We start from the raw sequence: 26,716 nt of genomic DNA, 5'->3' as shown, positions 1-26,716 counted from the left end.
TCGACAAAGTATCCGATCCGGGAAACTCGATGCTCTTTCAGACCGGGTGACTCAGACCAGATGCGATGGGTGGATGATGCGATGCGATAGTGCTCCTAACGAGGGATCGCCAGGCTGGTATGGCTATCGATAACGGATGGTATTGGCTACAATGGAGAGTGTAATTTCACGGATAAAAACAAAAAGACAACAACAAGAGAGACTTTAAGTGATGGAGAATGCTCAGAGAGGAAGGCTCGAGTATATACAAAGACTGCCTAAGTAGGTAGGTAATCAAGGTCGGAGATGATCTCACTGTTTGTTGTTGGGAAGCAATGTCAGGTCAGGCAAGTAGTAGGGGGCGGATGATTAGTGAAACTGGGAGGCGTGCAGTCATCTGGCGGGAAGCGGACGTCTCTTATCACTCGAATGTCGAACTTACCACGTAGTACACCGGCAGGGAAATGGGTATCGAGTGTAAGTGACAGCCTGTTACCTCCCTACTGCCAGACTGCCAGACTGCGTTATTCAAAACGTGTACGTACACGAATGATGCTTATACAATCCAAACGTCGTCCCCTGTCTGTCCCGTTGACTCCGTTTGGGCGTTGGCAGCAACCACGGCAGCACATGGTACGGGTTCCCACTCTTCCACCCTGATCCCACATCGGGGGGGTCCACCTACCTATCTCCCGCCATCTGGATGCCCCAACAGGCAAAACGAGCAAAACGGCGCTGCTGAACCTTGCATCCATCATGATAAAGCTCGGGGCGTGCGGGTGTGTCTAGTGACTTCGTCTGGCGCATAGCTGTCACTAGGCCGCTTGATTGGCTGCGCCCGGGACGACACGCTGCTCTCTCGAGTGCGTGCCTATCATAGACGTATTAGCGGCTACAGCGGACTGACTCTTGGCTCTTGACTCTCTCCTACTGCCTACCTACCTACAGAGCATGCACCTAAGCCATCCTACACCACAGCGGTTCGGGGTCTTGTGGCCCAGCAAGTCACCAAGCAGGATGAATGGTGGATGGGTGGGTGGCCGGCTCGAGACGGATGATGATGGCGATGATGAAATCAGGCGGCGTTGCTCTAACTTCTTGCTTTCCAGCGGTATGTCTACTTCCACGCCTGCACGCCTCCCACCTATCCGGCCGGTCTTCCTTGGGGCACTGGGGGAATCTGGGCCCTGGAACCTCGGCCCTTTCGCTGGCTCTAACTGGCACCCCGTGCTACGACGGCTGACTTGTCATTCGCCTCGAGTCGCCTGTTAGGCCGGAGCTTAATCACAAGAAACAGCGTCGGATGTGTGCAGCAATGCCGGGCCTCTCTCCTGCATTACTTTTAATGTGCGTTCCTTCATGCATTACTGCGACGAACTAACTCCCACCATTCATTTGCTCAACGAGGAGCCGCTGCTCCCTGCAATTGGTACTATGCCTGGCCGTTTCAACTTGCCCGGAAAGTGCCGGGTAACATACCTAGTACCTAGATTCGTAAGGTTGGTAAGGTTAGTGATGTTGCGAATCAACAATGGCACATGTACCAGACTTGAAGCTGCGGTAATGTTCGGAGATTTGAGAAAGCAGCACATGCCGAGAGCTACCATATGTGCGTCCAGCTGCAGGCTGTATCTGCCTGCGCGGTATGTCTGGGTGGTGACAGTGCCCCTCATCTCACCGATCACCCTCCTTTCCGTCTTGACCTCCCCATTGATATCACATTTGATGAAGTCGCGATAAGGGAGCACCGATAACCTATCAGGCTGGCCATGTGTCTCGGGCTTGTGGATGGAAAGCGGGATGCTAAGGTTTACACAACACAACACACTTCCGAAAACAATGCACACTCCGGAGGGTCACTATCTGGGCGTTCAGCAACGATCTGGAAGTGTCCATCACGATCCAATACCCAGGGTTGCTCATCTCAGAGATTAACTTCCGACCTCCGTGACGCTACAATAGGGATGGATGGCCTTCATATGTAGAGGCTGTCAACACGACAACTGACAACCTTATCGCGTTGTCTACCATACGCGGGAGACGCCTCGGACTCTAAGAATAAACACTGGGTTCTCCGCACTTATTAGTGAGTATCCGTTGTTGGTCTGTACTTCAATAGTACCATTGAATTGGTGGGTCCTACGGCCATTACGATGTACATACCTACGCACCCCTTTCTGCAGGCTGATAGAGTGATAAGCCCCGGCCTCGTCCAACGTTGCCAATTGCCATGAGAGCTGAGAGGGGCGGGGTTGCTGGTGGTCGCCTCGATAGGATACGTATTGTGTGATCTGCTGCCCCAGCCCAGTACCCAGTCCCCCTGCAGCTGCTTGATCCTGCAGGCTGCACGGGGGTGGACGTCCTGCAACGTGATTTGTTGAAGCTACTGAATAGGAAACAGGCGCACTCTACTACGTGTAAAGGGTTCCAGCTTGCAATCTGATCGATGGATGGTGACGAAGGCGTCTTACGGGATTACCTCATTTCCCGATCCTCGATAATGTCCACGACGGCGCAAGTGGGATTATTATTGGTGTTGACCGCCGAGTCCAGGGTCGTCTGACCATTTCATGCTTAAGCTAGATGGCGTTGAGAAGGCCCAGCGCCACTGGAGAAGGGCCCCAAGGCGTGCCGCCGGTTTCAGCTGACGCGACGTATTGAACTTGGACCAGAGGCTTCGAGACGTTTGGCCAGAGTCCAAACAAGTTTTCCACGGTTTCAACATCCAAAGTGAAAAAAGGCATACCGGAAAAGATGAATTTCCGATCTCATCATCACGGAATTCCCTGGGGAGCCATAATGCTGTCATTCCCGTCCTTTAGCAGGCTGAGCCATACCTTCTGCTAATGCCTGACCCAGCCACAGGATGCAGCTGACCTGGAACATCGTACGTCACGGTATCCATGTCAGTCTACCTCCGAGTTTCTGATGAATCTCGGCTGCAATGGACTGTCGAGAAAACCCCGAGTTACATGTTTAACTACCTAAGTTGAGAACATTGTCACGGACTCACCGTAAGCTCCCATAAACGCACTGGTCTCTTGAGCGCAGCTGAAGGTGACGTCATTTCAGCTGATGCCCACGCCATCACAGGCCATCTCAGGCCTCGGATGAGAAGGACTCAAGCATCTGTTACGCACCTTACATAGGTTCAGGGCAGTTTAGGTAACGGTTATTCAACTCAACGGCGTAATGGTTTGCGTGAGCCCATGGCATTCCCACTTGAAAGACAAGGGCCTGTTTGCGTTCCGCAAGACAGGGGGCTCTCCAGTCTGCCAGTCCCGAAGCGACCAGGCGACCACCTGCTGACAATGTTAGACTCCATCAACCTCCAATTCCCTGATAGGCCCAGAAATAACCGAGCTCATATTAACATATGTTATGTCGAATTCACCAAATAAGTACGGATGTACCTAACCTACCTGTTTCATTGCTATCGCTGGGCCTTGATTCCAATGCTGGGGGCGCTGGCGGGCAGTGAGTAGGTACATGCTGGTAGGTCCTCAGGCGTAGCGTAGGCGGTCCCCACATTCGTACTGATAACGATAAGGAACTGTTTGGGCAGTCGGAGTTTACCCAAACATGTAGATTCAGCAGCTCAGTACCTGCAGTCTCGCTAAACGACAGCCGTCTTTCAACAGTCGACAGCATTTACAGTAATACCTCGACAAAGTTGGTTTCCCCGGGGAGACTGTTACTTCCTATTACATTGATTGCTCAAGGTCCGAGCCAAGTCAAGCTCGCCTTGCTTCCGAAACAATGCCATCCGACCTGTCGTCATACCTAGCGACACGCTACCTGACCGCCGACCCCAAACCATCATCCAAGAAGCGCAAGCGGAAGCAAGACCCGAACGCCGGACTGATCATCGCAGACGACGAGGAGACCGGCTGGTCGCGGACAGCACAAGGCGACGACGACGACGACGGCGAAGGCGGCGGGCCCGCGACCGTAGCAGGCACATCGGCCGAGTTTCGCAAGGCCAAGAAGTCCGGCTGGAAGGTCCTGGGGGCGCCGATCCCCTCCACCTCTGAACAAAAGGGGAACAGAGATGCCGACGCGGCAGCAGCCGACGCGATCCTAGCCTCGGCGGCGCAGGAATCGGCCGAGACGGGTGGCGGCGACAATGGCGACGAAGGCAACGAGCCCGCCGTGGTGACCATGTCGGACGGCACGCACGCGGGTCTGCAGTCGGCCGCCGCGGTGTCGGCGCAACTGGAGAAGCGGCGCCGGCTCGAGCGCGAGGCCTACGAGCGCGACAACCCGCACGCCAAGGAGGCCGAGACGGTGTACCGGGACGCGACGGGGCGGCGCGTGGACGTCAGCATGAAGCGCGCGGAGGCGCGGCGGCTGGCGGCGGAGGCGGCGGCGAAGGAACAGGCCAAGAAGGACGCGCTGCGGGGCGAGGTACAGCAGGAAGAGGCCCGGCGCCGCCGCGAGGAGCTCGACGACGTGCGGATCAAGGGCGTCGCCCGTCACGCCGACGATGAGGATATGAACGCCGAGCTCAAGGCCCAGTCGCGGTGGGGCGACACCATGGCCGACTTCGTCGGCAAGTCGGACGGTGGCGGCGGCGGCGGCTCGGGGGCGCTGGTGAAAGCAGGGGGTGGTAAAAAGAAGACCAAGGATCGACGACCGGTATACCAAGGTGCGGCGCCACCGAACCGATACGGTATCAAGCCGGGCTATCGATGGGATGGCGTGGACAGGGGCAATGGGTTCGAGGCCGAGAGATTCAAGGCCATCAACCGAGTCACGCGGAATAAGGACCTTGATTATAATTGGCAGATGGATGAGTAAAACCCCTAACAAACATTAGGAGGGAGCAAGCAGCTTTGCATTTAATGGATATACCCCTTTTGAGCGTACCGCTATATCACCAATCATTGGCAAATTTGTAGCGTACGTACGCCCCTGTCTCATCTATGGCCTGGGAACATGTCATTTTCGCATTGCAGTCGGGCGTCACCGTTCAAAAACGCCAGAAAGGATCGTGAAGCACGTTGTTGACTCTCTGGTGGGGAAATGGAACAGTACGCAGCCCTTGGGTAGAGACGAGGATTTTGTCTAGAAAAACTCCAACTCAGGGCTCCTTGGCGGGGTTTGTTTGCCCCTTTCTTTCACCCAGGTCCGGATTGCCCATATAGCACGACAAAGACAAGAACAATTTCGTCCATCGTCCATCTCGATTTTCGATTCCCTGTCAGAGTTGGTGAACCCCGGGCCAGTGACCGATATAGGGGAACACACTATACATGCCAGAGCACCAAGGAATTTTGAGTTACCCACTACCCCAACCAGTAAACAATTTGAGCGTGTATTCTCTTACGAGAGGTCCTCATCAAGGAGCGAGGGTTTCAATTTTTCCCCCGTGGGAGACGAAATGACGGGCTCGCATACTGACTGCTATGCTACCGAAGACGAATTCTCAGTTGATTGGACGAACGTGCAAGTTGGTATCGCGAAGCTGTGGTCACAGCCATCCGTTCATGTCGAACCAAGATACGTACGTAGCTATACACACACACGCAATGCCTCGACGCAAATGATAGTTCATGTATGATTGATTAGCAATGCGATCTTAAGCTAGCGCATGCGGAACTATGTGTTTATACAGAATTTCTATTGAATCGCACCGAAAACCCAAAGAATGATGTTGCCTCTCAGGAAGCAACCTAGACGGAATCTGCTCAACCATGACCTAAACCTCCGTCAAACGGAGTTTGGTTGTGGGATTATATCTGGTGTTTCCCCCAGCGCTGGTTCCAGAGGCTTGTATCCATCTACCATAGCTTATCGCCAACGTGCCTGTCGAACTTTACGCAACAGCTGTGCAATATGTATTCTCGGCGGAGGAATTTGCTCGATGGTGTCGGCGCCAGTCCCCTAAACCTTCCTCGAAAGCAGCTTGGTCTTGGAATCATACTTGGTGTTTTCCTTCACCAGCTTGATCCAGAGGTTTCTCGCCATCTGCCCTGGCTTGTCGCCAACACGCCTGTCGAACTTGCGCAGCAGCTGCGCGATAGTGATGCCTTGTGGGGGGATTTGCTCGATGATGTCGGCGCCAGTGACAGGCTCCATAGGCGAAGTTGCCGAGGGCGGGTTGGGACTACCAGCACGCGACCCTGTCGGGGTACCCTTTGGGGTGGGTGCCAATGCTGAGTTGGTTGCCCTTCTTCTTCTTCTTGATACCGCCTGCGCCGTCAGACATGTCTCCTCCCGTTGCCTCGCCGTCACTCGTGGACCCAGAAAGATGCGACGGGTTTCCGACCATCAGGGGGGTTGAGCTGCGGCTGCCGGCAAGTGAAGCCGTACTCGGGCCAGTCTTGGCCTTCTTCTTTCGTGTCGACTCAGTACCACTGGAGTCCGAGACACCAGGTGAGCCAGCACGCTTCAGAGACTTGCCCTTCTTCCCTGACTCGACCGCGGCCTTTTTGGCATGAACTGTGTCGCTGCCTTTGTAAGAACCGCTTTTATCCTTTTCCTTCTCCTTCTCCTTGTCCTTGTCCTTGCCATCCTTGTCGTCTTCCTTCTTGGCATCATCATCACTATCTGTATCGGAGTCGCTCTGGTCCAACGTATAAGCATGTGTTTCCTCGCATCGAAGGGGACAAACGCGATAAGGAAATAGTAACACTTACGGAACTAGCAAATGGATCCCTTTCACGCTCGGAATCATCGCTATCGTACTGGAACTGCTTGTCACGTCTCTTGAGGGCCTTCTTCAAATCCTTACCCAGCAGCTTCCTTTCCAGCTCTTCCTTCTTCTCCTTGGCCTCTTCGTTATCAACTTCACGCTCATCTGCGTCGCCAAACAGGTTAGCGCCAAGCTGCTCGCGGCGGACACGGTCTTTGCTATCTTTCGCATCTTCATCGCGATCCGGCTCAAAGCCTGCGGTCTCGTCGTCGTCCTGGAATTCGTCGCCGGACACATCCAGCTCGTTGTGGTCTTGGACCTCACGACGAGAAACAGACCGGAAGGTGGCACTCTCCTGCTTGACATTGGGACCACCATTCACGATTCGACGGGACTCAACCATGGCCTGTTCACTTCTCTCGCGCTGAGCATCTCTCATAGCCCACCTGGAAACTGGCGCCTTTTTGCTCATCACCTTCTCGGCTTCCTCGATACTCAAAGCGTTCACGTTGGCCCTCTTTGATACGAACTTGTACCATTTCTCCAATGGGACCATCTGACAGACTCCGTTCTGCATGACCAGAGCAAATTTGGCATCTGATAGAGGTGCCTCGTATTGGCCTACCCACACGTGCTTGCCATCGGCATCCTCCAAGTGCCATGGAAGAGCTTCTTCGTAGCGAATTTCATTCTCCTTCTTCTGCTTCTCGGTCCGAGCCCCGTAGTGCACCTGAGTACCTGGCTTCTTCTGCTTGGCTTCTTTTGGGGTTTTTCTTGGGCGCGGTGTCCTTCATGACCGGCGCCTTCATGGCATCGTCGTGCGCGCGCTGAGCGTCTCGTTCTGCCTTGAGCTGTGCCAGCTTCTCGGATTCCTCGGTCTGTTCAGATGTAGGTTCTACTATCTCCTCCTTGACTTCGCGACCGGGTGGGGGTTGTCTTGGGTCCCGTCGGTGTAGCGTAACAGGGCGGACGAAATCATTCTGGTTTGAGGGGTCCAGACCTTGGTTCTTCTGGTTTTTCTGCGGAGGAGCAAGCCGCATGACGTGGCGACGCTGGCCCTCCTTCGAACCCTTCTTGCTCAATACTAGAGAAAACTCCTCGCAGCCGGGAGGTGCAGGGGTAGACCACCCGCCAAATTGGACTCGCGCAGCCTCGATTTGTGCCATTGTTGGAATGCCACGAGGCTGAACCATCTTCTCGGGCGCAACTTTTGCTGGAGTGGCGGTGGTCTTGGAGTTGGCATGCATTGGTGTCCCTGGGGCGTGAACACCTGCCGGGCGCGGCTTTGGTTTCTGTCGCGGTACAAGTGGATTTCCGACAGGCTTTCGTTTGCGAAGAGGCGCTGCTCCTGTCGGGGGAGTTGGGCCTTGGCCATTAGGGCCACCTGGAGGTAGGGCGCTCATTGCGGGTGGCTTCTTTTCCAGGACCGTTGCGAATCCGTAGAAGCGCGTAGTTGAATGGAGTGTCTATCCGAGGTGTTGGGAGGAGCACTGGAAGCCCTTGCTCATCGAGTGCGCGCGTTCATTTACAAACTAGATGCGGATCTGGAACGAACCAGACAGTAAGGATGCAAGACGAATGTGATGTCGGTAAAACAAACTACCCAGAGAAGGGCAAGACGTGCGGCGACGCGAGGCAGAGAGCCGTTCGGAATTGTCAAGGCGCAGCGAGATGTATGCAGCTGCAGACGACGCCAGTGATTATGAGAAGCGTTGCAGGAGAAATGTAGCGCCTCGCGACGGGACGGCAAGAATGGCAAGAGGTGGTCAGAATGGAGTCTGCCTGATGGAATGCGGCCAACATTGATGAATGCTGCAGTGCCAAAGTGCATGACAAAGAAAACAGCCAGTGCCAGGCATGGGGCGGGAGCCGCAGTAGCCTAGCCTAGCCTAGCCTGGCTCTTGGTGCTTGGCTCTTGTTCCGACTGCAAAGGACTGCAAAGGCCGGAAATGCTGCCTCTGCTGAGCTGGGGGAGGCTTGAGACGTCAGAGGCTACCTGTGACAGCTCCAGTGACAGGTACCTCCAGAGTGAGTGCACGCTGCGTTATGGTGCAAAAGTGTGCAAAAGTGGAAAAGGCGGTACCTCTGGGCCAAGTATCCCGCTTATCCCCAGGGGCCTTGACCCCACCTTTGGCTGGATGTGGCCTGATTGGATGGCCTGAAGAAATCGAGGAGCTGTTAAGGTTGACCTAACCTAGCTCCATCCAATTCTGGCTGCGAAAAGAACCTGGTAGCTGCTGGATAAATACAGCTTCAACTCCAGTGTACACCCAGACAAAGGCCAACGAACTAACCAACTAGATGCTCCTGTCACCCCAAGCCTTGACTGATCCTCATCTGGCTGGTCGACTGTCTCTGGTGTCACCTCTTTGGAAATGACCGCAAAGTAAAGCATCGCTCTGGAATCAGTGTGGCCTGACTGGCTACCCTCAACCCCGGGCCAGTCTAATTCAGCCTCTCTCTGTCAAGTATTCTTATTTCTTCTTGAGTCGATCCCTGGGGCCTTCGCGATATTCCTTCAGCAATAACACAGCCCCATGGCAAGCGAGAAGATGGAGTCCCATCCAAATCGCGGGCAGTCTTCGCGAAAACGGCCAAACCAAGCCCAGCGGAGACAGATGACTTCCCAGTTGTCTATCGATATTGACCCAAGGGCTACTGAACCTCAGTTCTCGGCTACCCGAGGCCAAAGAGGTGGTGCTAATTCTCATTATCGTGTCCCGCAACCTCAATCTGGATCTGTCCGTGGTGGCTACCATGACCGGGGCCAACCAAATCCATCACTACACAATCGGCCTTTCTCGCATCAGCAGCAGCAGCAGCAACTACAACAACCTCGTCAGGGTTATGGCCACAGGTCACTGAATTCACCCAGTTATGGCCAGTCTACCCAGCAGCAGAACCACTGGAACCAGCACCCTTCCGTGAAGGATCCTGCCATTATCTCAGCAGAGGCCTTTGTACCGAGGCCACAGCATCAAGGATCCCTCTACAACGCCCCTGGTTATCGCCAATACAACGTTCGACGCGAAGAGTTAGATGCTCAGTCCGCGTTTCTTGAACAATTATGCCTTGCCGTAGTCGGCGATGCTGAGATCGAGCTTGGCGAGATTGCGGAGAAGGAAAAGTTCCGCGTCCAAGTTGAGGAGATTTGCCGCGCTGTCATTGATGCTCATGAGATCGACAACAAAAATGACTCCTGGGCCGGCCCCCAAAGTGTTCAACTCAAATGTTTCGGCAGTCTTTCTTCTGGTTTTGCTACCAAAACAGCCGATATGGATCTTGGTCTCCTATCGTCATCGTCGCTGCTTTCCCCTGACATGCCAGACTCGCCTGTACCCCGACTTCTGGAAAAGGCTTTGCTCGACGCTGGATTCGGGGCTCGCTTGTTAACTCGAACCCGTGTGCCTATCATTAAACTATGTGAGAAGCCTACAGACAAGCTTCGCTCCGATCTTCTGGAAGAACGAGCCAAGTGGGAGAAAGGACTAGTCGATGGTGAAAGCGCTGACGCCGAAGATGACCCGGGTGCTGACGATGCTGGCGTTCAGGAACAGATGAATGCTGCTGCTCTGGACGGTGCCAATGGCCATTCCAATGATTCGCCGGAACTGGCCTCGAGCGACTCACCTCAGCAGGATCCATCTGACTCCCTCGCTTCTATCAAACAGTCTGAGAACCAGTCTCTAGCAGGGTATCATAGCCTCGCCAAAAAGGTATTGCGTCGTATGAATGGACGGGATCTCACGCACTCGAATATCGATGACTTCGAGGATGCGGACTTCATGCTCCTTGATGACTTGTGCATTGCGTTTGTCAATGGTCTTTACGACGAAGAACTCAGGGAACGCGTGCGCAACTGCCATGCCTTTTCACCAGGCAAACACGTACCAAACTTCAAAAGTCTACAAGGGGTGTTCAACCTGGTGGTAGGAGAGCGTTTTGTCCTCCTTCACAGCCGAGGGTTTGCATTTCCCGCCGGCAGCGTCGCGGAAGAAGCATACATGAAGCACTTCCAGCATTGGGCCCATCTCCGTAACTCCCGAACTTTCGGCAACGATCCATTGTTGCTGAGCAGGGATCTGCACATTGCAGTTGAGAGACTACGCCAAGTTCCCGGGCTCCAGCTGATACTGCTACATCAAGATCAATACGAGTCACCGACCACATACCATTTGCGAACTGCGAGGATTGCAGAAGGGCTACTTCCTAAGAACGCTACTCAATCTCAGGAAAATGCTGTCCTACCCAAGTTGCCAGAATATTATATCTCGGGTATCTGGGATGCGGACATTCGGCGTGAGCTTGAGGCATTCACACAAGCGAATCCCTCGTCAGGCTTCAGAGAAATTGCCCGCAGGCATAAGTGTCTCCACCTCGCCTCTCAATACTCTAAGGCCTTGGACAGCGGTCAATACAACAAGCAGGACATTCCAGCCGTTGCAGATTATGTCAGCTTCCTGCGCGGCAACGCAGGCGACCAGATCCCGGAAACTTTGGTTGCAAGAATTCGCGCTCTGCCTGACCCTTCTCGCATGCAGGTAAATCGCCCGAGAGATCGATACCACGACAAGCTGGAGTTCCCCAAGTCCGGGGTTGGTGTGCAATGCGATATCAACTTTTCCGCGCACCTTGCCCTTCAGAATACCTTGCTACTGCGGTGTTACTCTTATTGCGACCCTCGTGTACGACCTCTTGTCTTGTTTGTCAAACACTGGGCCAAAGCACGAGGCATAAACACACCCTATCGAGGAACCCTAAGTAGTTATGGGTATGTTTTGATGGTGATACACTATCTCGTTAATGTCGCTCATCCTTTTGTTTGTCCCAACCTTCAGCTTCTGGCGCCGCCGGACCCGGACCTCCCACCTGAAGCACTGGAAGGCATTGCAGTATGCAAGGGTCGGAACGTTCGTTTCTGGAGGGACGAGCAAGAGATTTTGCGAATGGCACAACAAGGTGCGATAAACCGAAACAGGGAATCCCTCGGTTTTCTCCTGCGAGGCTTCTTCGAGTATTACGCTCAAAATAACATGATGAGCGCGACTCCTAAAAGAGGGTTTGACTGGGGACGAGACGTGATAAGCCTACGGACTCCTGACGGCCTCCTAAGCAAGCATGAGAAGGGCTGGATTTCGGCAAAGACGGTGCTCCAGGTCCAAGGCGGAGCGCCACCGACCCCTACTGAGGCCGAGTTGCTGCGAAACCCAACTTCACCGGCGCCCGGCTCCCCCTTCACCCCCAATCCCGATCCCAGATCACCCGTGTCTCCGGTTATGCCAACCAAACCCGATGCAAATGCCAAGCCCAAAGACTTCAAGGAGATCCGTCATCGCTACTTGTTTGCCATCGAGGATCCCTTCGAGCTCGAGCACAACGTCGCCCGAACGGTGACTCATAACGGCATCGTGTCAATCCGTGACGAGTTTCGCCGCGCATGGCGCATCATCAAGTCAGCCGGCAGATTCCCACCCTCCGAGAACATACTTGAAGATGCCAAGTTGCATAGCGAACTTTTTGGGAGGAAAGCAATTCGACGAACTCCTCAAGGAGCTTCATAACCTCAATCTGGATGAGTAGCATGGATGAGGGGTGGGGCTGGTAGTAGTATTTCCTTAAGCTGGTATTATTCAGGCTGTAAGTGGTCAGGTTATGAGTCTCATCATGACAAGATTGCTAATGTTGCAAGAGTATTGCACAAGAGATATGCTTTTGCTTATATTGCACATGTACTATATCAAGTGTAGTCATAGAAGATCAGAAACCAGGAGGGTTGACTGATGGAGAAACATGTTGAATCATACCGCTAGTCAAACACAATAATGTCGAATACACAAGATTCGCTTACATTGTCATAGACCGCCTGCATTGTGTGCTACTTACTTTAGCACCTACTGGGATCAGAGATGCCAAGCTCTTCATGTCCTAGTCCAGTCCACCTTTGAAGCCCGTCGCCATGCAACACCGCCTAACTGACATTGGCGACTGTCCCGTTCTGGCATGCTTTCCTCTTAGTTCATCGGGACGGGCCGCTGGCCTCGCGCAAGACTTCGAGGCGTGCAAAGCAGTTGACTGGTTTCCTGAACAACGTCTCATTCGCGCGCATGTTGTCAAGGTCCTCCGGCAGACGCGCGAACTTGAAGCACAACGTCGTCAACGTCATCATGACCTTGAGCTCATGCATTGCCAGTCTGCGTCCTGTAGATAGCCAGCGGCAATAGTGGCGCCAAGAGGTCAGTAAAAGAAACACCAAAAATACAACTAAAGGGGAGATCAGTTTAGCCGCTTACCAAAACACCCTCTGGGTCCGTCACCGAATGCTGTCCGCGGAAGAGCATAAGCGTCGAATGCCATCTCGCCATTATCTCCCGGGACGAGCCAGCGCTCCGGCACGAAATCCTGCAGGTTGTCACCGGCGGGGCCGTCGAAGCCCCCCACGGGTCCGCTTCTCGCCCTGGACGGCGCGGCTCGTTTCGCTGCGGAGCTCCTCGGACACGGCGACGGGCCGTTCGTACAGGAGGTTCTGCGTGGCGATCTGCGTGCCCTTGGGAATCCGGCAGCCCAGGATCTCGGTGTCGACGACGGCCTGCCGCGCCACCGTCGTGATGGTCGACAGGCGGAGGGTCTCCTCCATGGCCGCTTCGAGGTAGGGCATGTCGGCGTTGAGGATCTCTTCCACGGTCGGCAGCTGCTGGCCGCCTTGCCGGGTGGAAGGGAAGGCCGCTTCGAGGGAGGCGCGGAGTTTGGTTTGGGCTTCCTGGTAACGGCTCATGTACTTGACCCACCACGAGAGCGTGTTGGAGGTCGTGTCGTGGCCCGCCCACAGCAGGAGGAAGATCTCGTCGCACAGGTCGGCGTCGGCCGTGAGGTCGCGCAACGGCGTGCCGGCCTTGTGGGCGTCCTGGACCTCGCGCCGCAGCACCAGGTCCATGGCGCAGCTGTCTGGGGCCTCGACGCCGCTTGCGAGGGCGTCTTGGAATTTCGCGATGGAGTTCTTCATGATTCGCTGGATCTGGCGGTTCTTGAGGTCGTCGAATCGCCGGTACTCGGCACTGCGCTTCATGAGCCAGAGCTGCAGGGGCGGGAATTTGAAGGTTCGCCAGGACAGGGCGGCGTGGTTCATGTACCGCATGGTGTTTTGCATGTCGATGCTGTCGGCTTTCCCTCCATCATCGCTTCGTGTCTCTCCCTTCTTCTCACTAGAAGTAGTTGGGCGGGTCGCATGGATCTGGTCTCTCAATCCGTTGAGCTTCTCGCCGAGGATGGCTACCCAGATCGCATCGAGGGCAGCAGTATCGAAATCGTTGATGAAGTCGACCACTTCTCCGCTACTTGCGACAGATGCCGCCTTGGTGCACCACAGCTCCACCAACTCCAAAGCGGCCTCATGGAGGCTGGGCCCGACGACGCGGCGGAGGAAATCCGGGGCCATGACACTCAACCAGGGCTTGCGTTGGGCGCGCCAGGCCGGACCCGTCTTCTTGACAATGCTCGAGTGCAGCATGACGACGCCGAGGATGTTGGAGGTGAGCGGGGCCCGGTCGAACTCGCGATTGCGCCGGAGGCAGATGTCCTCGACCTCGCGCGGATCCTCGAGCACGATCAGGGGCTTGGACAGCGGGGTCATGAAGAATTGGTACATGGGGAAGCCCAGCTTCTTGACGCTTTCGTGGCGGTACTGGTAGAACTCGCCATGCTTTCGGTACGAGGCGACGTAGTCAGGCAGGTCGCCGAAGAGCCGCTTGGCCGAGTGTTTGTGGTACGGGATCCCTGGTATAGGCCGCGGGAGGAGGCGCAGGTACGCGATGTACAGCACTACGGCGCACACGGCGCTCAGGTATAGAAGAGTAGACATAGTGACTGTGTCGCGACTACGCCTAGTCTGCTGCGATACTGAGCGCGATGACAAGGTATTATCTCTCAAGGGAGTGTCTTCGACATCGAAACAGGGCCTCCTCTGTCTTTTGTCGGACGGTTAGAATAGGCGGATTGAAAAATGGGATGGCACTATCGAGTGGCTACCAGATATATATTCAAGCATGGCGCTTTCCTTTCTTTTGATTGCCCAGATAAGGCCGAGGATCGGTCTAGACATTGTCCCTTGCATTACTCGGGGCAGTTGAGCCAAAAATGCATCCAACAAGGTCGGTCGCCTTTCAGCTGAGGTCTCATCGAAAGGGAGCCGAACCGAGCCCAGTGCTGTACGAGGCGTATATGTTAACCAGTTCTTGCCTAGCCGGGCTTTCCCTCGTAAACATGGCTGTAGGCAAGAGGGTGCGATGCAGGGCATGACCTCCGTGATAACCAATCTTGCTGCTATCCATATTGGACGAGGCCCTTCCGTGGATCTGTAGACCTTTAGTAATAGCATATATCTGATTTCTGTAGTTCACGCTGCCATGAATTCGCGTCGGAAGAACAATAGAGAAAAAGGGCTTCATCGGTGGAATGCGTGGATTAGTGTAGTGACGGCTCAGCAAGTGTCTGTCACTAGCCGCAGTTTCTTGGGCCGAATCCCGGCCTAGGAAAAAGTACACCAATCAATGTATGTACGTCTTATTCATCGCTGTGCTGGTTCACGCAGATGTTTCTAGTAGGAAACCAGGCGAAAAAGGGGGTTCACTCATATTGGAAGCTTTTACTCCATCGCCAAAAGGAGGTAGGTGTACGTCTGTGATGTAGTCCTCAACAGCCACTGCTCCGACACACGAAATCAAAATGAACAGCATTTGGTTCAATTGAGTATCAGAAAGGAGGGTTCTGCTTACCATTGTTCTGACGGAAAGATAATATTCTCATTCAATACGGCAGGCAAGTATTGTGCAGTGAGTAGGTGAATGGGGCAGCACATCTCAGCGCAGAACTGCAAAGGCAGTTGCTTCTTTCAGTCATTGATGGGTTGCAAAATATTGACAGAAAGTGGAAACAGAGCATGCTTGAGGATTATTACGCACTGGAAAATAATATATTCAGAATCACCGATTGATGTTCGGATTGCAGTCTCGTTGGAATCAGCAGTGGCATGGGCATGTGTGGTTGAACAACCCATCAATCCTGAGCACGAGGAAGGAACCCCCATCCGAACTGGTAAGGCAGATGCACGTAATTAGGTAGCCAGGCAATGATGTCAAATACATCAATCAATTATCAAATCGGGTCAATTCGCTCTCCTCCTCTGCGTTGGAGGGGGAGCGGGTGGGCGTGAGGTTCAATGGATCTGCATGCTGCGATCCGAAGTTGTTAAAGACAATCCCATCCTCAGTTCAGGGGAATAATCAGTCAACCAAGCAGATATCCGCAATCACTTGCCCATTCATTCAACCTTGCGAGAAAAGAAGAGAATTCACTTGTTGCCTTGCATCTTCATCTTGATCCCATCTTGCCTTCCACGTATTGCCTTCATCGTCTCAAACACAACTCTACCTCTCTGCACTCTCTTGCAAACTGGATTTGCACACATCCCATCTCACCGTCTCCTTTCTTTCAAGTTGCAGGCCAACTTGGAACCAAGCCTGTTACCCGTCGGCGTCACCACATAATTCACCTGTCCCCAATTGGCACTCGCGACCAGCATATCTCTGAAAGTCACCAAGCCAACATGGCTTCAGAACCCTCACAAGACTCTTTGCCAGTAGGCACCAAGCGCAAGTTTGACGACAATCAGTTGCCCCCCGAATATCCTGACTCCAACTCCAAGCGCCGCCGCTGCTCTGGAAAGGACTCCGATCATGCTGCTCTCGACGATAATGACACAATTAATAGCGCCTTCGATGCTACTGCTACTGGCTTCAGCAGTCCTCTAAGCGAGGTTAGTGACGACAGGCTGCCCACTGTCGAAGAATACTATCTTCTTGAACATGAACGTCTGGAGGAGCAGGACCGTTTGGCTGGCGAGAAGAACGAGTCCCAGGTGCAAGAGGTCATCGAGGTCAAGACTTGGGAAGATGGCGATGTCGCGAAGCTCCATCAAGACCTTGTGGCTACATTGGCCCAGATCAAGAGCGCAAACAAGGGCTGGCTGACGTCCGAAACATTCGAGTACCTACAATCCGAGGTCACTGCATCGCCTTTCTACTCAGCTGAACCCAAGGTGCCTGATGTTAAGACCAAGGGTGTCGATGCTGCCACCAACACCATTGCCAAGGGTGTTGATGCTACAACTGCTACTCAAACCATTACCAAGGGTGTCAATGCTGCCACCAATACCCGAACCCCTCCTCAGTGTGTCGATGCTGCCACCAATACCCACATTGCTTCCAAGGGTGTTGATGCTGCTACTAATACTCGAACCTGGATCAAGCTGAAGAGATCTTTTCATACCCAGACGGAAGTCATCCAAGGCACCACCACTGCGACCCAAACTCCCACCTCGGCCTTCGAAGAAGCTGCGACTCAAACGGAGGCGGAGGCGGAGGTATCAGATGCCAGCATCCAGACTGACCCCATCCCCAAGACATTCCCTTCGACCGACGAGATCTACAAGAATGATCTCAAATACATTCGCCGGGCCAAGCCCTTGGTATCCTCCACCAATGTGATCACCGTCAAGTGTCGCCGGCGTAAGGAGCCGACGAAGACCCCCTCCGCCTCAAGATTCGGAACGACGTCCTATCTGCCGTCGCCCAGCAGGACTCAGAATGGTGGTCGCTCCAATACCACTCGGTCATCCAGTTCTCAAGTCGTCTCATTGGTAGATGATGACGACGATGTTTCGATGACCAATGATGGCAATTGGCGGATCGGAGGAGGCTCAAGGTTGGGAAATGACTTTGTCCGCGGCAGCATGGGTGGCCTCGGAGGTGAATATGAATCGGATGGTGATGAGGCTCTTGAGCCTGTCGGGTTTTACGGCATTCAGGGGAACGCCCGTGCAACCGACTCTTCGACCTTGCTTCGATACCAGAACAGGCAGACTAACGTTGGCGAATATCCATCTCCTGTCGTTGGCCTTCGTCTCAACCAACGAGAATATCTGCGCGGAATAGGATCGAGGCACTGGACAGACCCCATCTCTCGAGCTTCGGATATCCTCAAGAAAACTTCATGGTACACCCCGGCTCCTATTGATGATAAAGAGGCCATCACAGCAAACTGGACTAGCAGCGGATCGTACCGAATATACAAAGGATTCCCGCTCGTCGAAGACATCGAGTTCATTGTCCACAGCAACAACCCGCCTCATGACCCGGATGGAGACTGTTACTGGCGCAGTGTTTCCTTCTGCCTGTATGGCAGCGATGAGCACTGGAATATTGTTAAGGCCGAGCACCTGGAGTATTTGTATCACGTGTTGTCGGAGCCGCAGCACCCAAGATACAAACTCTACCACGAGCACCTCAACGGCCGATTCTTTAACACCTCTTCGGTCGACGGCGTATCGTTCAAGGCCAATATCTGGCAACTCTTGCATCTTGCGCACGCCTGGACACCCGCTATCGTCAGCCAGATTACTGCAGATTTGTACAACATCTGCGTAATAATCTTCACACTGTTGAACGGAGTGGCCTCCGAGACCAACGTACGCGGTGTTCACAACAGCCGCCACATCTTTCTTTGCTTCACCAGCGGCTGCCATTTTCAGCCAATGACGCCGAACGAGTACGACGCCTGGGAGTTCAGGTACCCGCGAATCACGGTCGACGCGACGGCAAAGTACCTCAACGCGCCCAAGGCCACCTCGTCCAAGCAGACGTGGGAGCATCCCTGGAGAAAGGAGTTCTCCTCGACCGTCTTGCCTCCCGTTCCTCGGCTGCACGGCTGTAATATTGAAGAGCTTCGACACTTTCTAGGCAGTAACCCTAGACCTTGATTGATTGGGAAGGGCCATTCGATGAATCTCTTGAAGACGACGTGGGGAGTTTAAGGCGTTGGGAATTTTCAGCGTTGAGTAGGATGGTTTATTAATGTAGTCCACAGGATTGGACACTATATGGATATTTTGATACCAGAAGAAGGCCTGTGGCGTGATCTAGTCACCAGCCAAATAGAAGCTTGCTTTATCAAGATGTGCGAAGATTTCTCTTGCCCATCACTCATCGCCCCGAAGGGCGTGATCTATGATCTGAATGATGGGCCTTCTTTAGTCGCTTAAAAATAATTGATCTGCCAACGTTCCGTTCAGAAGCTCGTCCTAGAGGGAACACAGCCCTGGCTCTCCCGAAGGAGAGCACCGTTGGGGGAGGGAAAGGGGGGTTGCGATAACATAAGATCACGTCGTCATGATTCTGCACATGAACGTACCTCACCAGAAGAAAGTCATATGGTATCTGATTGGGTCATAGTCTAGTGCCCTATTCCATATCTTCGTAGTTGGGCCACATTTTAAGCCTCCCGAAACGCCTCGCAAAGTGTGTCATAGTCGTTCATGGAATCACATAAGGTTACACAAGAAGTTGCCAAGACCATGTCTTGTCGCTACCTCATTGACGGCCTAAGAGCTCAGTCTGCAATGTGCTGGAACAGCGGCGAGATAGATTCGCCGTAGTGGTTCCGTCGAATGGCCTCGGAAAGTAAGAAGGAAAGGTCGAGAATGACCAACTTACTCGTGTTCTTGGCTTTGTCCTCGCTGATGGGGAAGCTGTTGGTGACGATGATCTGATCAATACACTCGCAAGCTTGGAGTTGTTCAAGACAGTCGCCACCAAAGACACCATGTGTTGCCATGCAGTACACCTTGTTGGCGTGACCTCGCTTGACCACCGTCTCAGCTGCGGCGATCCAAGAACCAGGCTTATCAATCATGTCGTCGACAATGAAGACTGGTCGATTCTTGACATCGCCCACCAGAGTGATCATGTGTTCCATACTGGGGTCCTTCAACTTGTCATCTTCTTCGTCAGATGAGACATCAGCATCGCCCGATCCACCCAGAGCATGCGGCTCCGGTGCGAAGTATGAAGATGCATGAGACATGGCCATGGGGTCATCAGCCTCGGTCTTTTCAGACTGCTGGCTACCTTCTCCTCCAGCATCTGACTGGTTGGCCGAAGGGTAGTCATCAGGCACAATATGCCCTTGCACCAAACGGCCGTGAGTCACGACCTGAGCTCGCACGTCATTGAAATTCTGGCTTTCCTCCTCATTCAGCTCGTCGATGGGCGAGGCCGGAGTCGGGGCTTGCACGGTTCTCGTGCGCATGAGCGGCGGACCATTAGAACGTCGAGGAGAGCCTTGCGCATCGGCAATGATTCGTGATGATCTGGGAGGGGTGCTTTCCGCATCCTGGGATTGATTTGTCTCGGCTTCATCACTCGACATGGGCTGAGCGTTGTTGCCATTGGTGAGAGGGGCAGGTCGGTCGAATCCATCGAGATGGTTCATGATCATGCTGACGGTCATGTTGGCACCAGCCCGCTTGCGATCCGTGGTGACAATGCCAAAATTCAGCTTAAGAGCATCGGCCAGTGACGTGACTCGCTTGGTGCCGCCAGCATTCTTGGAGACGACGACGGCCTCCTTCCAATTGGACACGTTCATGCGTATCCAGCGGGCTATCAGAGGCTCAGCGTGGAGATTGTCGACAGGACATTTGAAGAAGCCTTGCATCTGAGAAGCGTGCAGGTCAATCGTGATGACGTGCTTAACCCCAGCTACGTGCATCAGGTTGGCGAGCATTCTGGCCGTGATGGCGCCTCGATGCGACTTCTTCTTGGACTGTCGACTGTACGGAAAGTAGGGCAGAACAGCTGCAAGGTTCAATCATTAGCAAGCCTGATCTGTGTGCACGCTCTCTTAAAACAAGTTTGGATATGACTGGTAGCTTACCTGTGACCTTGTTCGCGGAGCCGCCCTTGCATGCTGAGATCATGATGAGCAGCTCCATGATGGTGTCGTTGATCTTGGGACTTCCAGACTGTACAACGAACACATCCTTCTCTCGAACGCTCGTCAAGATCCGTACGCTTGTTTCGCCCTGGGACAAGAAGCCATTGTCAGCGCGAACAGGAGACGTAGGAGCGACCGCTCGGCGAGGAGCTCAAGCGAGACGTACATTTGAGAATTGGGACAGGTCGGCCGAGGCCGGTGTCAAACCCAAATTCTCACATATTTTGCCAGACAGCGCCGGACACGAGGTGCCCGAGAAGACCAGTGTGTTGCGCATCTTGGAGAGTATGAGGAAGAAAATTTATGGGCGGCGTGCGAGGACGCTCGCAGATGAAGGAAAGAAAAACTTCGTGTGGGTCAAAGAGCACGGCCGGTCGTTTGTTCCTTAGCCGAGGGGAAAAAGAGGGAAAAAAGTATGGGTTATCGGCGATCAGCAAGGGTCGGGTGTTATCAAAGCTACGATTGAGTAGGTAGGTAATCGATAACTCAACGGCTCGGCCTTCTCACGATACACAATGTATGTGGAGAGGCTGGATGCTGTAGCGTGTGTAGGCAGGCAACAATGATGAAATGGAATGTATGTCAAAGAGAGGAATGCGTCTGGTTACATATTCGACGTAGAAGAGGAAAAAAGATACAACCCCGACCTCGGATTGGCCCTGGTGGACTACGGTTAGTAGGTAGATACTTAAAACGGGTGCAGTGCACATAATTGCATAATGCCCACCAATGGCCCAATTATCGCTAAGCACATTTAAGCACATTTAAGTAGGTATCTAGGCAAGATGCATGTATGTATGTAGGTAGGTGTCTATAGTTTGGCTTATACATGTACGTACAATTGACGGATACGCGTATCAATGTAAGTGAGCAATTGCCAGTCACATATCCCCTGGGTTTACTGATCGTTTCCGCACAGTGTACTGATCAAACAAGAGAGGCCAAAGCAATCATCACACGCCATGGCCTAGGCCCGAAGCATGATATTAGGCACCCCGAAAAGAATTAGGATCTCGAGGCTGGCGCATAAGGGATACGCAGTAACATGGGCATCCCGGGTCTCTCCGCAGCCCTGCGGCCGTATGGGAAGCCCACTACATTGAGTGGGCAGAGCGTCGTGATCGATGGCCCCGCGCTCGTCCACCGCATATGGGAGGCTGTCATGAACCAGCAGTCGCTGGAAAGCGCAACCCTGGGACATGTACCGTACGCCGTGTTGGGGGAAGGTTTCGTGAACTGGCTGAACCTGCTCCATGCCGGCAACGTCATAGTGTAAGTTATCCTCTAGGTTGTCCCTTCTGCTTATGGTTCATTCACATTTTCTTTTGTGCTGCGTGTTTGCGCACGCGCACGATGAGAGGAAAGAGACCATACTAACTCTTTTCAGGAGGAAAATCTACTTTGATGGCTTTCTACCGCCGAGGAAATGGGCCACGCGGAGGGGACGGCTGATCAAGTCAACCAAGACGATGACAGAAACCTCCTCGTACATGTCATCCGGCGTGAGCAGACCAAGAAGCAACACGCCCTTCAGCTCAACCATAGCACTAGCCGATCTAGCCCGCACGGGTCCCGGCTCGACGCGGCGATTTCCCAAACACCCCTTTCTCGTGCCCGCCGTGGCCGAGTCGGTGCGAAACTCGAAAGCATGGAGGGACCTGGTGCAAGTCGTACCCGGAGAGGCAGACACCTACTGCGCCGAAGACATTCGACAGAACGGGGGCATCGTGCTGACCAGCGACTCCGACCTGCTCATGGAGGACCTCGGTCCGCAGGGGTCCGTAGCCTTCTTCTGGGAGATCGGTACCAGGCCAGAGCCCGACGAGGCCGAGCTGTTTGCGCTCACATATTCGGCGCGGCAACTGGCGGAATATCTTGGTCTTCAAAAATATGGCGGCATACCACGACTGGCCTTCGAAATGACAACACGACACACCGGTCTAGACGAGGCAGTGCACTTTGCCAAAGCCAGTGACACCACTGAAGACATAGTAAAAGAGGACTACCAGAAGTTCCTAGAAGAGCACCTCGTCCCACAGGAGTACATATCCGCCGACCACCCTGTCATTTCGCTCCTAACCTCCCTGGACCCGAGGATATCTGAGCTCGTCATCCAGTCCCTCAACATTGACTTGGCGACCGATGCCGAAAACTCTTCTTTGACGGGTGATGCCACAACCACCTCCACCGGCCAGCCCCGGGGCCCTGACAAGATCTCCATGTTCCTCCCCGTAATGGTAGAGGACAACGCTCGGAAGAGCTCTTGGACTATGAGCGAGTCGGTGCGACAGCTATGCTACGCCATCGCCCAGCAGAAGAAGAAGAAGGAACCCAGTGGTCCACGGCAGCAGCCTCGGCGTGACGACATCGTTATCGAGTATCGGACGCTCGAGAGCTCGACCGGCGGGCGCCAACTCAGCCTGCCCAGCCCTGCGGAGACGGAACGCGGTTGCGCGCAGCTCCTCGCAACCCTCGAGCAGATTGAGCTGGACTTGCCGGGCCACGAGCTGTTGTGGCTCGCCCTGGCCGTCTACCAGGACGTCGAGTGGTCCACGTCCAACGGCCGGAACCCGCTGTCGGTCCAGGTGATGGGCGAGGCCGCCGCTCTCTTCCAGAACAAAAACAGCGGAGAGCAGCAGCAGCCCGGGCAATACGGATGGGATGTGCTGCACTTCACGGCGCAGGTCCAGGCCTCGCTCTACTCCCTTCGAATGCTCAAACAGGTCCTCGATGTCGTGTCAGCACTCGCCGACCCGCCCCTTTCCAAAGCCCAGGAGAAGCTGCAGCAGCGACTCTCAAACCTGCCGCTGATCGCGGACTGGCCGACGGCGGAGTCCATCTTTGGTCAGCTGTCCCGCATTCAGCGCACTGGATGTCTCTCTGCCATCTCCAAGATGCTCGACATACCAGAGTTCGAGTTCAAGTCCTCGTCCAAGAATAAAAACACACAAGGCAATAAGAAGAAGGGGCAATCCAGCCGGCAAATGCCGCCGCGTTCGCTAGCAGTTAACCCCTTTGCTGTGCTTAGTCCGCAGGCGCAGGAAGAATGATATAGGCACCCTGAGGGACGCGGGATTAAATGCAGCTTCTTGGACGCGATGGATCTACGAGAGATTGAAAAAGCTTCATTTCGCCCCTTTAGCGCTTCAAATGTATTCAAACTTGTGCAAATTGAGTCCTGCCGCCAACGTATTGCCTTATTAGTACCTTTTTTACCATTTCCATCGCTCTATCCCCGGACTTTGCCTGCCTAGCTGTCCGGTACTCTATGGGAGATATCCAGAAGGACCGTGACTCCCTCGTAGCGAGAAGACGCACGCGCAAACCTAGCCAAACGCTAGCCGGTTCTTAAACTCCTCAAACCTGTCATCCACCCGGACATCGTTCCAGGTCTCATTTCCATCGTCATCTCTACCAAGATTCGGTGGCCCGACTTGTTCGATTGCAAAACTAGCCGCTACACTCCCCCACGCCGCAGCTTCCTCGAGACCCTTTCCTCGCGCAAGAGCCACCGCGAGACCGCCCAGGAAAGTGTTTCCACCGCCTGTAGGGTCGACGACCTTTTCCTTGTTGGTGTGATATGCAGGTACCCAACGTTCAATACCAGGGTCGACCTCGATTTCTTCATCAGCCACCATGCCCTCGGGATCTTGCAGCAAGCCGGCGAACAAAGCCTCCATATCCGTATCGTGCTGCAAGCTACCGTGTAGCATGGCGGAAGGCTTCTTGCGCTTTCCCGAGTTCCCCGACCGTCTTGTGCGTTTCCGGCCGCCGTTCTTGGCGAGATAACAGCCCTTTTCTCCTGCTCTCACTACCAGGGAAAACGACTGCAGAGGCATGGACCCAAGTAACTGCTCACAAGCGCGTTCAACAGAGGCCGTACTGATCTCGCCCGTTTCCGGGTCTAGACCATTGTCGCCCATGAAGCCAGCCAGTTCTGAGTGGTTTGGACTACATACATCCACAAGCGGGAGGGTGTTTGTGCAGTTCAATAGCTCATCGGGGGTGCACAAATCAGGTACAGGTTCCCATACGAAAACCGGTTTCGGCAAGTTATTGCCGTCAGGTGTGGTCAAGTCTGCCCGTCGTTCCTTGATCCCCCTCACGAGTTCCTGGCAGCGCGTTGGCGAACATACCATGTGAAAAGAGCGGGAGGCGAGGAGCTCTGGTGTAAGGTCCTCGGCAGTGATGCGTTTCTTGGGAGTCAGGTAACGAAAGCCGCGGTTCTGATGCTCATCATAGCCATTCCAGCCGCGAGTGGTCAGACGATCTGGTGTTTCCCTCATCAGGGCCGCCGTCTCCCAGCTCTCAATGAGGTCGGTCAGGGCAGTTGGGAAGTCCGACCCCTTGTCGACGATCCACCCGACCGAGGTGGAGAGCGGTGGAGGTGACAGGAGCCGTGCCCCAAGGGCCGAGTAGGTGCCTGCGCCGCCGATTACATCTTTTTTAGGCGGTGTTGGGGGCAGGTACTCGATGTCGTCTAGGAATGTGTCAGCATAGGTATATGAAGTCGACAGGCATGTAGTCCCCATATTTGGAAGTATTGAAGAATGTTGAAGCGGAGCTTGTGGGCTTCAACGTATTGATGGCATAACATCAATACGTGGGGGTAACATTACAGGTCTGGAACAAAAGCTTTCCATACTTGTATTTTCTTCACCGGATGGCATTGCAATATCGTAGACTTGGGTTGATTCGCCGGCAGGAAAATTTATGACGTAAAAAGAAAGGAAGAGAGAGGACGCGTGGGTGGCCAAAAGAGGGCGGGTTTGAGCTCGAGAGCGATGAAGGAAGCCTTACCGATGATGAACATGCCCATGGTCACAAATTCTATTCCCTGCGAGTCGAACCCGGCAGATTCAATGTCGGCCCCCTCCGGGTTGGCCTCTCTGGTGTCTGCAGCGGTGTCCATGATGTATGTACTGTAGTATGTACTGTATCTCCCAGCCGTGTTCGTTGACGCAAGGACGAGTAGGGGCTTGGCTTGGCCAAGAGGCAGCCAGCCACACCGGCAGATCTTGGATGCGGAGAAATAGGCCGAGCCCTACAGGAGAGCCAGGCAGAGCAGCCGGATTGAGAAAGGTGGTGGGATGCAAAGTTGGGTGTAGGTCAGTCATGCATGGAATCGGATATACCTGGGCAGTAATCAATTGTGAGACAAGGCTGCATCGGTGAAGCTCTGGCTCACAGACTGATAGGCCGCCTGCATTGGCTGCTTGCAGTAGTAGCAGTAGCAGAAGCCAACTGCACAGCTCAAAGGTGCCGCTTAGGAATCGTATATCGTAGTTCACCATCAACCTTCTAGAACGGCGTTAAAAAGTTAAGAAAACTATGGCTGCTTATTTCGACTTGTAAATATTACGTATATTTTCTTCGTATTTTTACATCCGTTTGTAAGGCTTTTATAGTAGGTAGAATCAATAGCATCAAGGCTTGACAGTACAAGGCAGCGGTGCGGTGTATTTTTCGGCCCACTTCTGGCAGTAGCAGCAGTAGCAGTAGGTATGTAGGCGGTTCTAACAGCGGCGCAGCGGCGATCAATCAATCGAGCTGTTGTTTTCATGTATCTTGCGAACATCAGGGAGATCAACATCTGGCATTGAATGATCAAGATGTCTCCAATTGCCTCTCGACTGGTAGAGCGTGGTGGCGTACTTACAAATGAATGATACCCAATACCCCCAACTGCCAACAGCTTGCTTACATGTACTTACTTACCTAGCTACATGTAGGTTATGTACATGTAAGTAAATGGACATCAAACGTTTACCGTAACTCACTTCCCGGTTCGCCTTCAGGGGACTCTTATGGTCAACCAGAGGGCATGGAAGGTCGGGTAAGATATGTAACCTAGAGCGATATTGCACGATTATTGCCCGTATGCCATGGCGGGGCACTGCTTATATGTATGGCAGCCGCTTCAATGTTTTATTTGAAGCTACAGGCGCAGTAGCTTGAATCCCAGGCAGCTCCTTGCCCCAACGGCTCTAATGCCTGCCTAATGCCTAATGCAGGGGTTCTCCAAACGTCTTAGCTTGAGGGTAACATCCCATCCGCGCAAGCTGCCCAGCCCCGGGCCCAGGCTGTCGAGTTTGTAGCCTACGCTGGCTGTAACGCCAGGCTGTCGGGTTTTCTAATGTCGTCGCCTGATCGGCAGCTCAACTCTATATGCTAGGTAGGTATCGTGCATTGCATCCTTGCCTTCGCCGCATTGAAGAGCTGTGCATTGCTGCATTTGCACATTGTTTCTTGAATACCTACTTTTGAGTCGTTTCG

General features: G+C 53.8%; 8 protein-coding genes across 8 annotated transcripts; 4 read left to right on the top strand and 4 right to left on the bottom strand.

Moving 5' to 3' along the window:
* Positions 1–3,738: 3,738 nt before the first annotated feature.
* PG997_007813 (Cell cycle control protein) lies at positions 3,739–4,779 on the top strand (the record flags this gene model as incomplete). Its single annotated transcript, XM_066812128.1, has 1 exon — positions 3,739–4,779. The coding sequence occupies one exon, from the start codon at positions 3,739–3,741 to the stop codon at positions 4,777–4,779; it is 1,041 nt and encodes a 346-aa protein (XP_066667470.1).
* Positions 4,780–5,865: 1,086 nt separating this feature from the next.
* On the bottom strand, positions 5,866–8,019 carry PG997_007812 (transcription initiation factor IIF subunit alpha; the record flags this gene model as incomplete). Its single annotated transcript, XM_066812127.1, has 4 exons — positions 5,866–6,104; positions 6,172–6,547; positions 6,621–7,364; positions 7,414–8,019. The coding sequence occupies 4 exons, from the start codon at positions 8,017–8,019 to the stop codon at positions 5,866–5,868; spliced, it is 1,965 nt and encodes a 654-aa protein (XP_066667469.1).
* A 1,134-nt stretch (positions 8,020–9,153) lies between these two features.
* Positions 9,154–12,177, top strand: PG997_007811 (terpene cyclase atmB; the record flags this gene model as incomplete). The annotated part of the gene is made up of 1 exon (XM_066812126.1): positions 9,154–12,177. The coding sequence occupies one exon, from the start codon at positions 9,154–9,156 to the stop codon at positions 12,175–12,177; it is 3,024 nt and encodes a 1,007-aa protein (XP_066667468.1).
* Positions 12,178–12,632: 455 nt separating this feature from the next.
* Positions 12,633–14,471, bottom strand: PG997_007810 (Cytochrome P450 oxidoreductase; the record flags this gene model as incomplete). The annotated part of the gene is made up of 3 exons (XM_066812125.1): positions 12,633–12,814; positions 12,907–13,015; positions 13,077–14,471. The coding sequence occupies 3 exons, from the start codon at positions 14,469–14,471 to the stop codon at positions 12,633–12,635; spliced, it is 1,686 nt and encodes a 561-aa protein (XP_066667467.1).
* A 1,743-nt stretch (positions 14,472–16,214) lies between these two features.
* Positions 16,215–18,425, top strand: PG997_007809 (uncharacterized protein; the record flags this gene model as incomplete). Its single annotated transcript, XM_066812124.1, has 1 exon — positions 16,215–18,425. One exon carries the CDS (start codon positions 16,215–16,217, stop codon positions 18,423–18,425), a length of 2,211 nt encoding a protein of 736 aa, XP_066667466.1.
* Positions 18,426–19,054: 629 nt separating this feature from the next.
* Positions 19,055–20,717, bottom strand: PG997_007808 (Ribose-phosphate pyrophosphokinase 1; the record flags this gene model as incomplete). The annotated part of the gene is made up of 3 exons (XM_066812123.1): positions 19,055–20,301; positions 20,381–20,528; positions 20,607–20,717. The coding sequence occupies 3 exons, from the start codon at positions 20,715–20,717 to the stop codon at positions 19,055–19,057; spliced, it is 1,506 nt and encodes a 501-aa protein (XP_066667465.1).
* A 768-nt stretch (positions 20,718–21,485) lies between these two features.
* Positions 21,486–23,490, top strand: PG997_007807 (uncharacterized protein; the record flags this gene model as incomplete). The annotated part of the gene is made up of 2 exons (XM_066812122.1): positions 21,486–21,712; positions 21,828–23,490. The coding sequence occupies 2 exons, from the start codon at positions 21,486–21,488 to the stop codon at positions 23,488–23,490; spliced, it is 1,890 nt and encodes a 629-aa protein (XP_066667464.1).
* Positions 23,491–23,766: 276 nt separating this feature from the next.
* PG997_007806 (carbohydrate kinase MAK32) lies at positions 23,767–25,352 on the bottom strand (the record flags this gene model as incomplete). The annotated part of the gene is made up of 2 exons (XM_066812121.1): positions 23,767–24,920; positions 25,241–25,352. The coding sequence occupies 2 exons, from the start codon at positions 25,350–25,352 to the stop codon at positions 23,767–23,769; spliced, it is 1,266 nt and encodes a 421-aa protein (XP_066667463.1).
* Between the last annotated feature and the right edge of the window lie 1,364 nt (positions 25,353–26,716).

This window comes from Apiospora hydei, assembly GCF_038363865.1.
Source record: "Apiospora hydei strain CBS 114990 chromosome Unknown utg000006l_segment0_segment0, whole genome shotgun sequence".
NCBI classification, from domain to species: Eukaryota; Fungi; Ascomycota; class Sordariomycetes; order Amphisphaeriales; family Apiosporaceae; genus Apiospora; species Apiospora hydei.
This window is presented reverse-complemented; position numbering and strand designations above follow the sequence as displayed.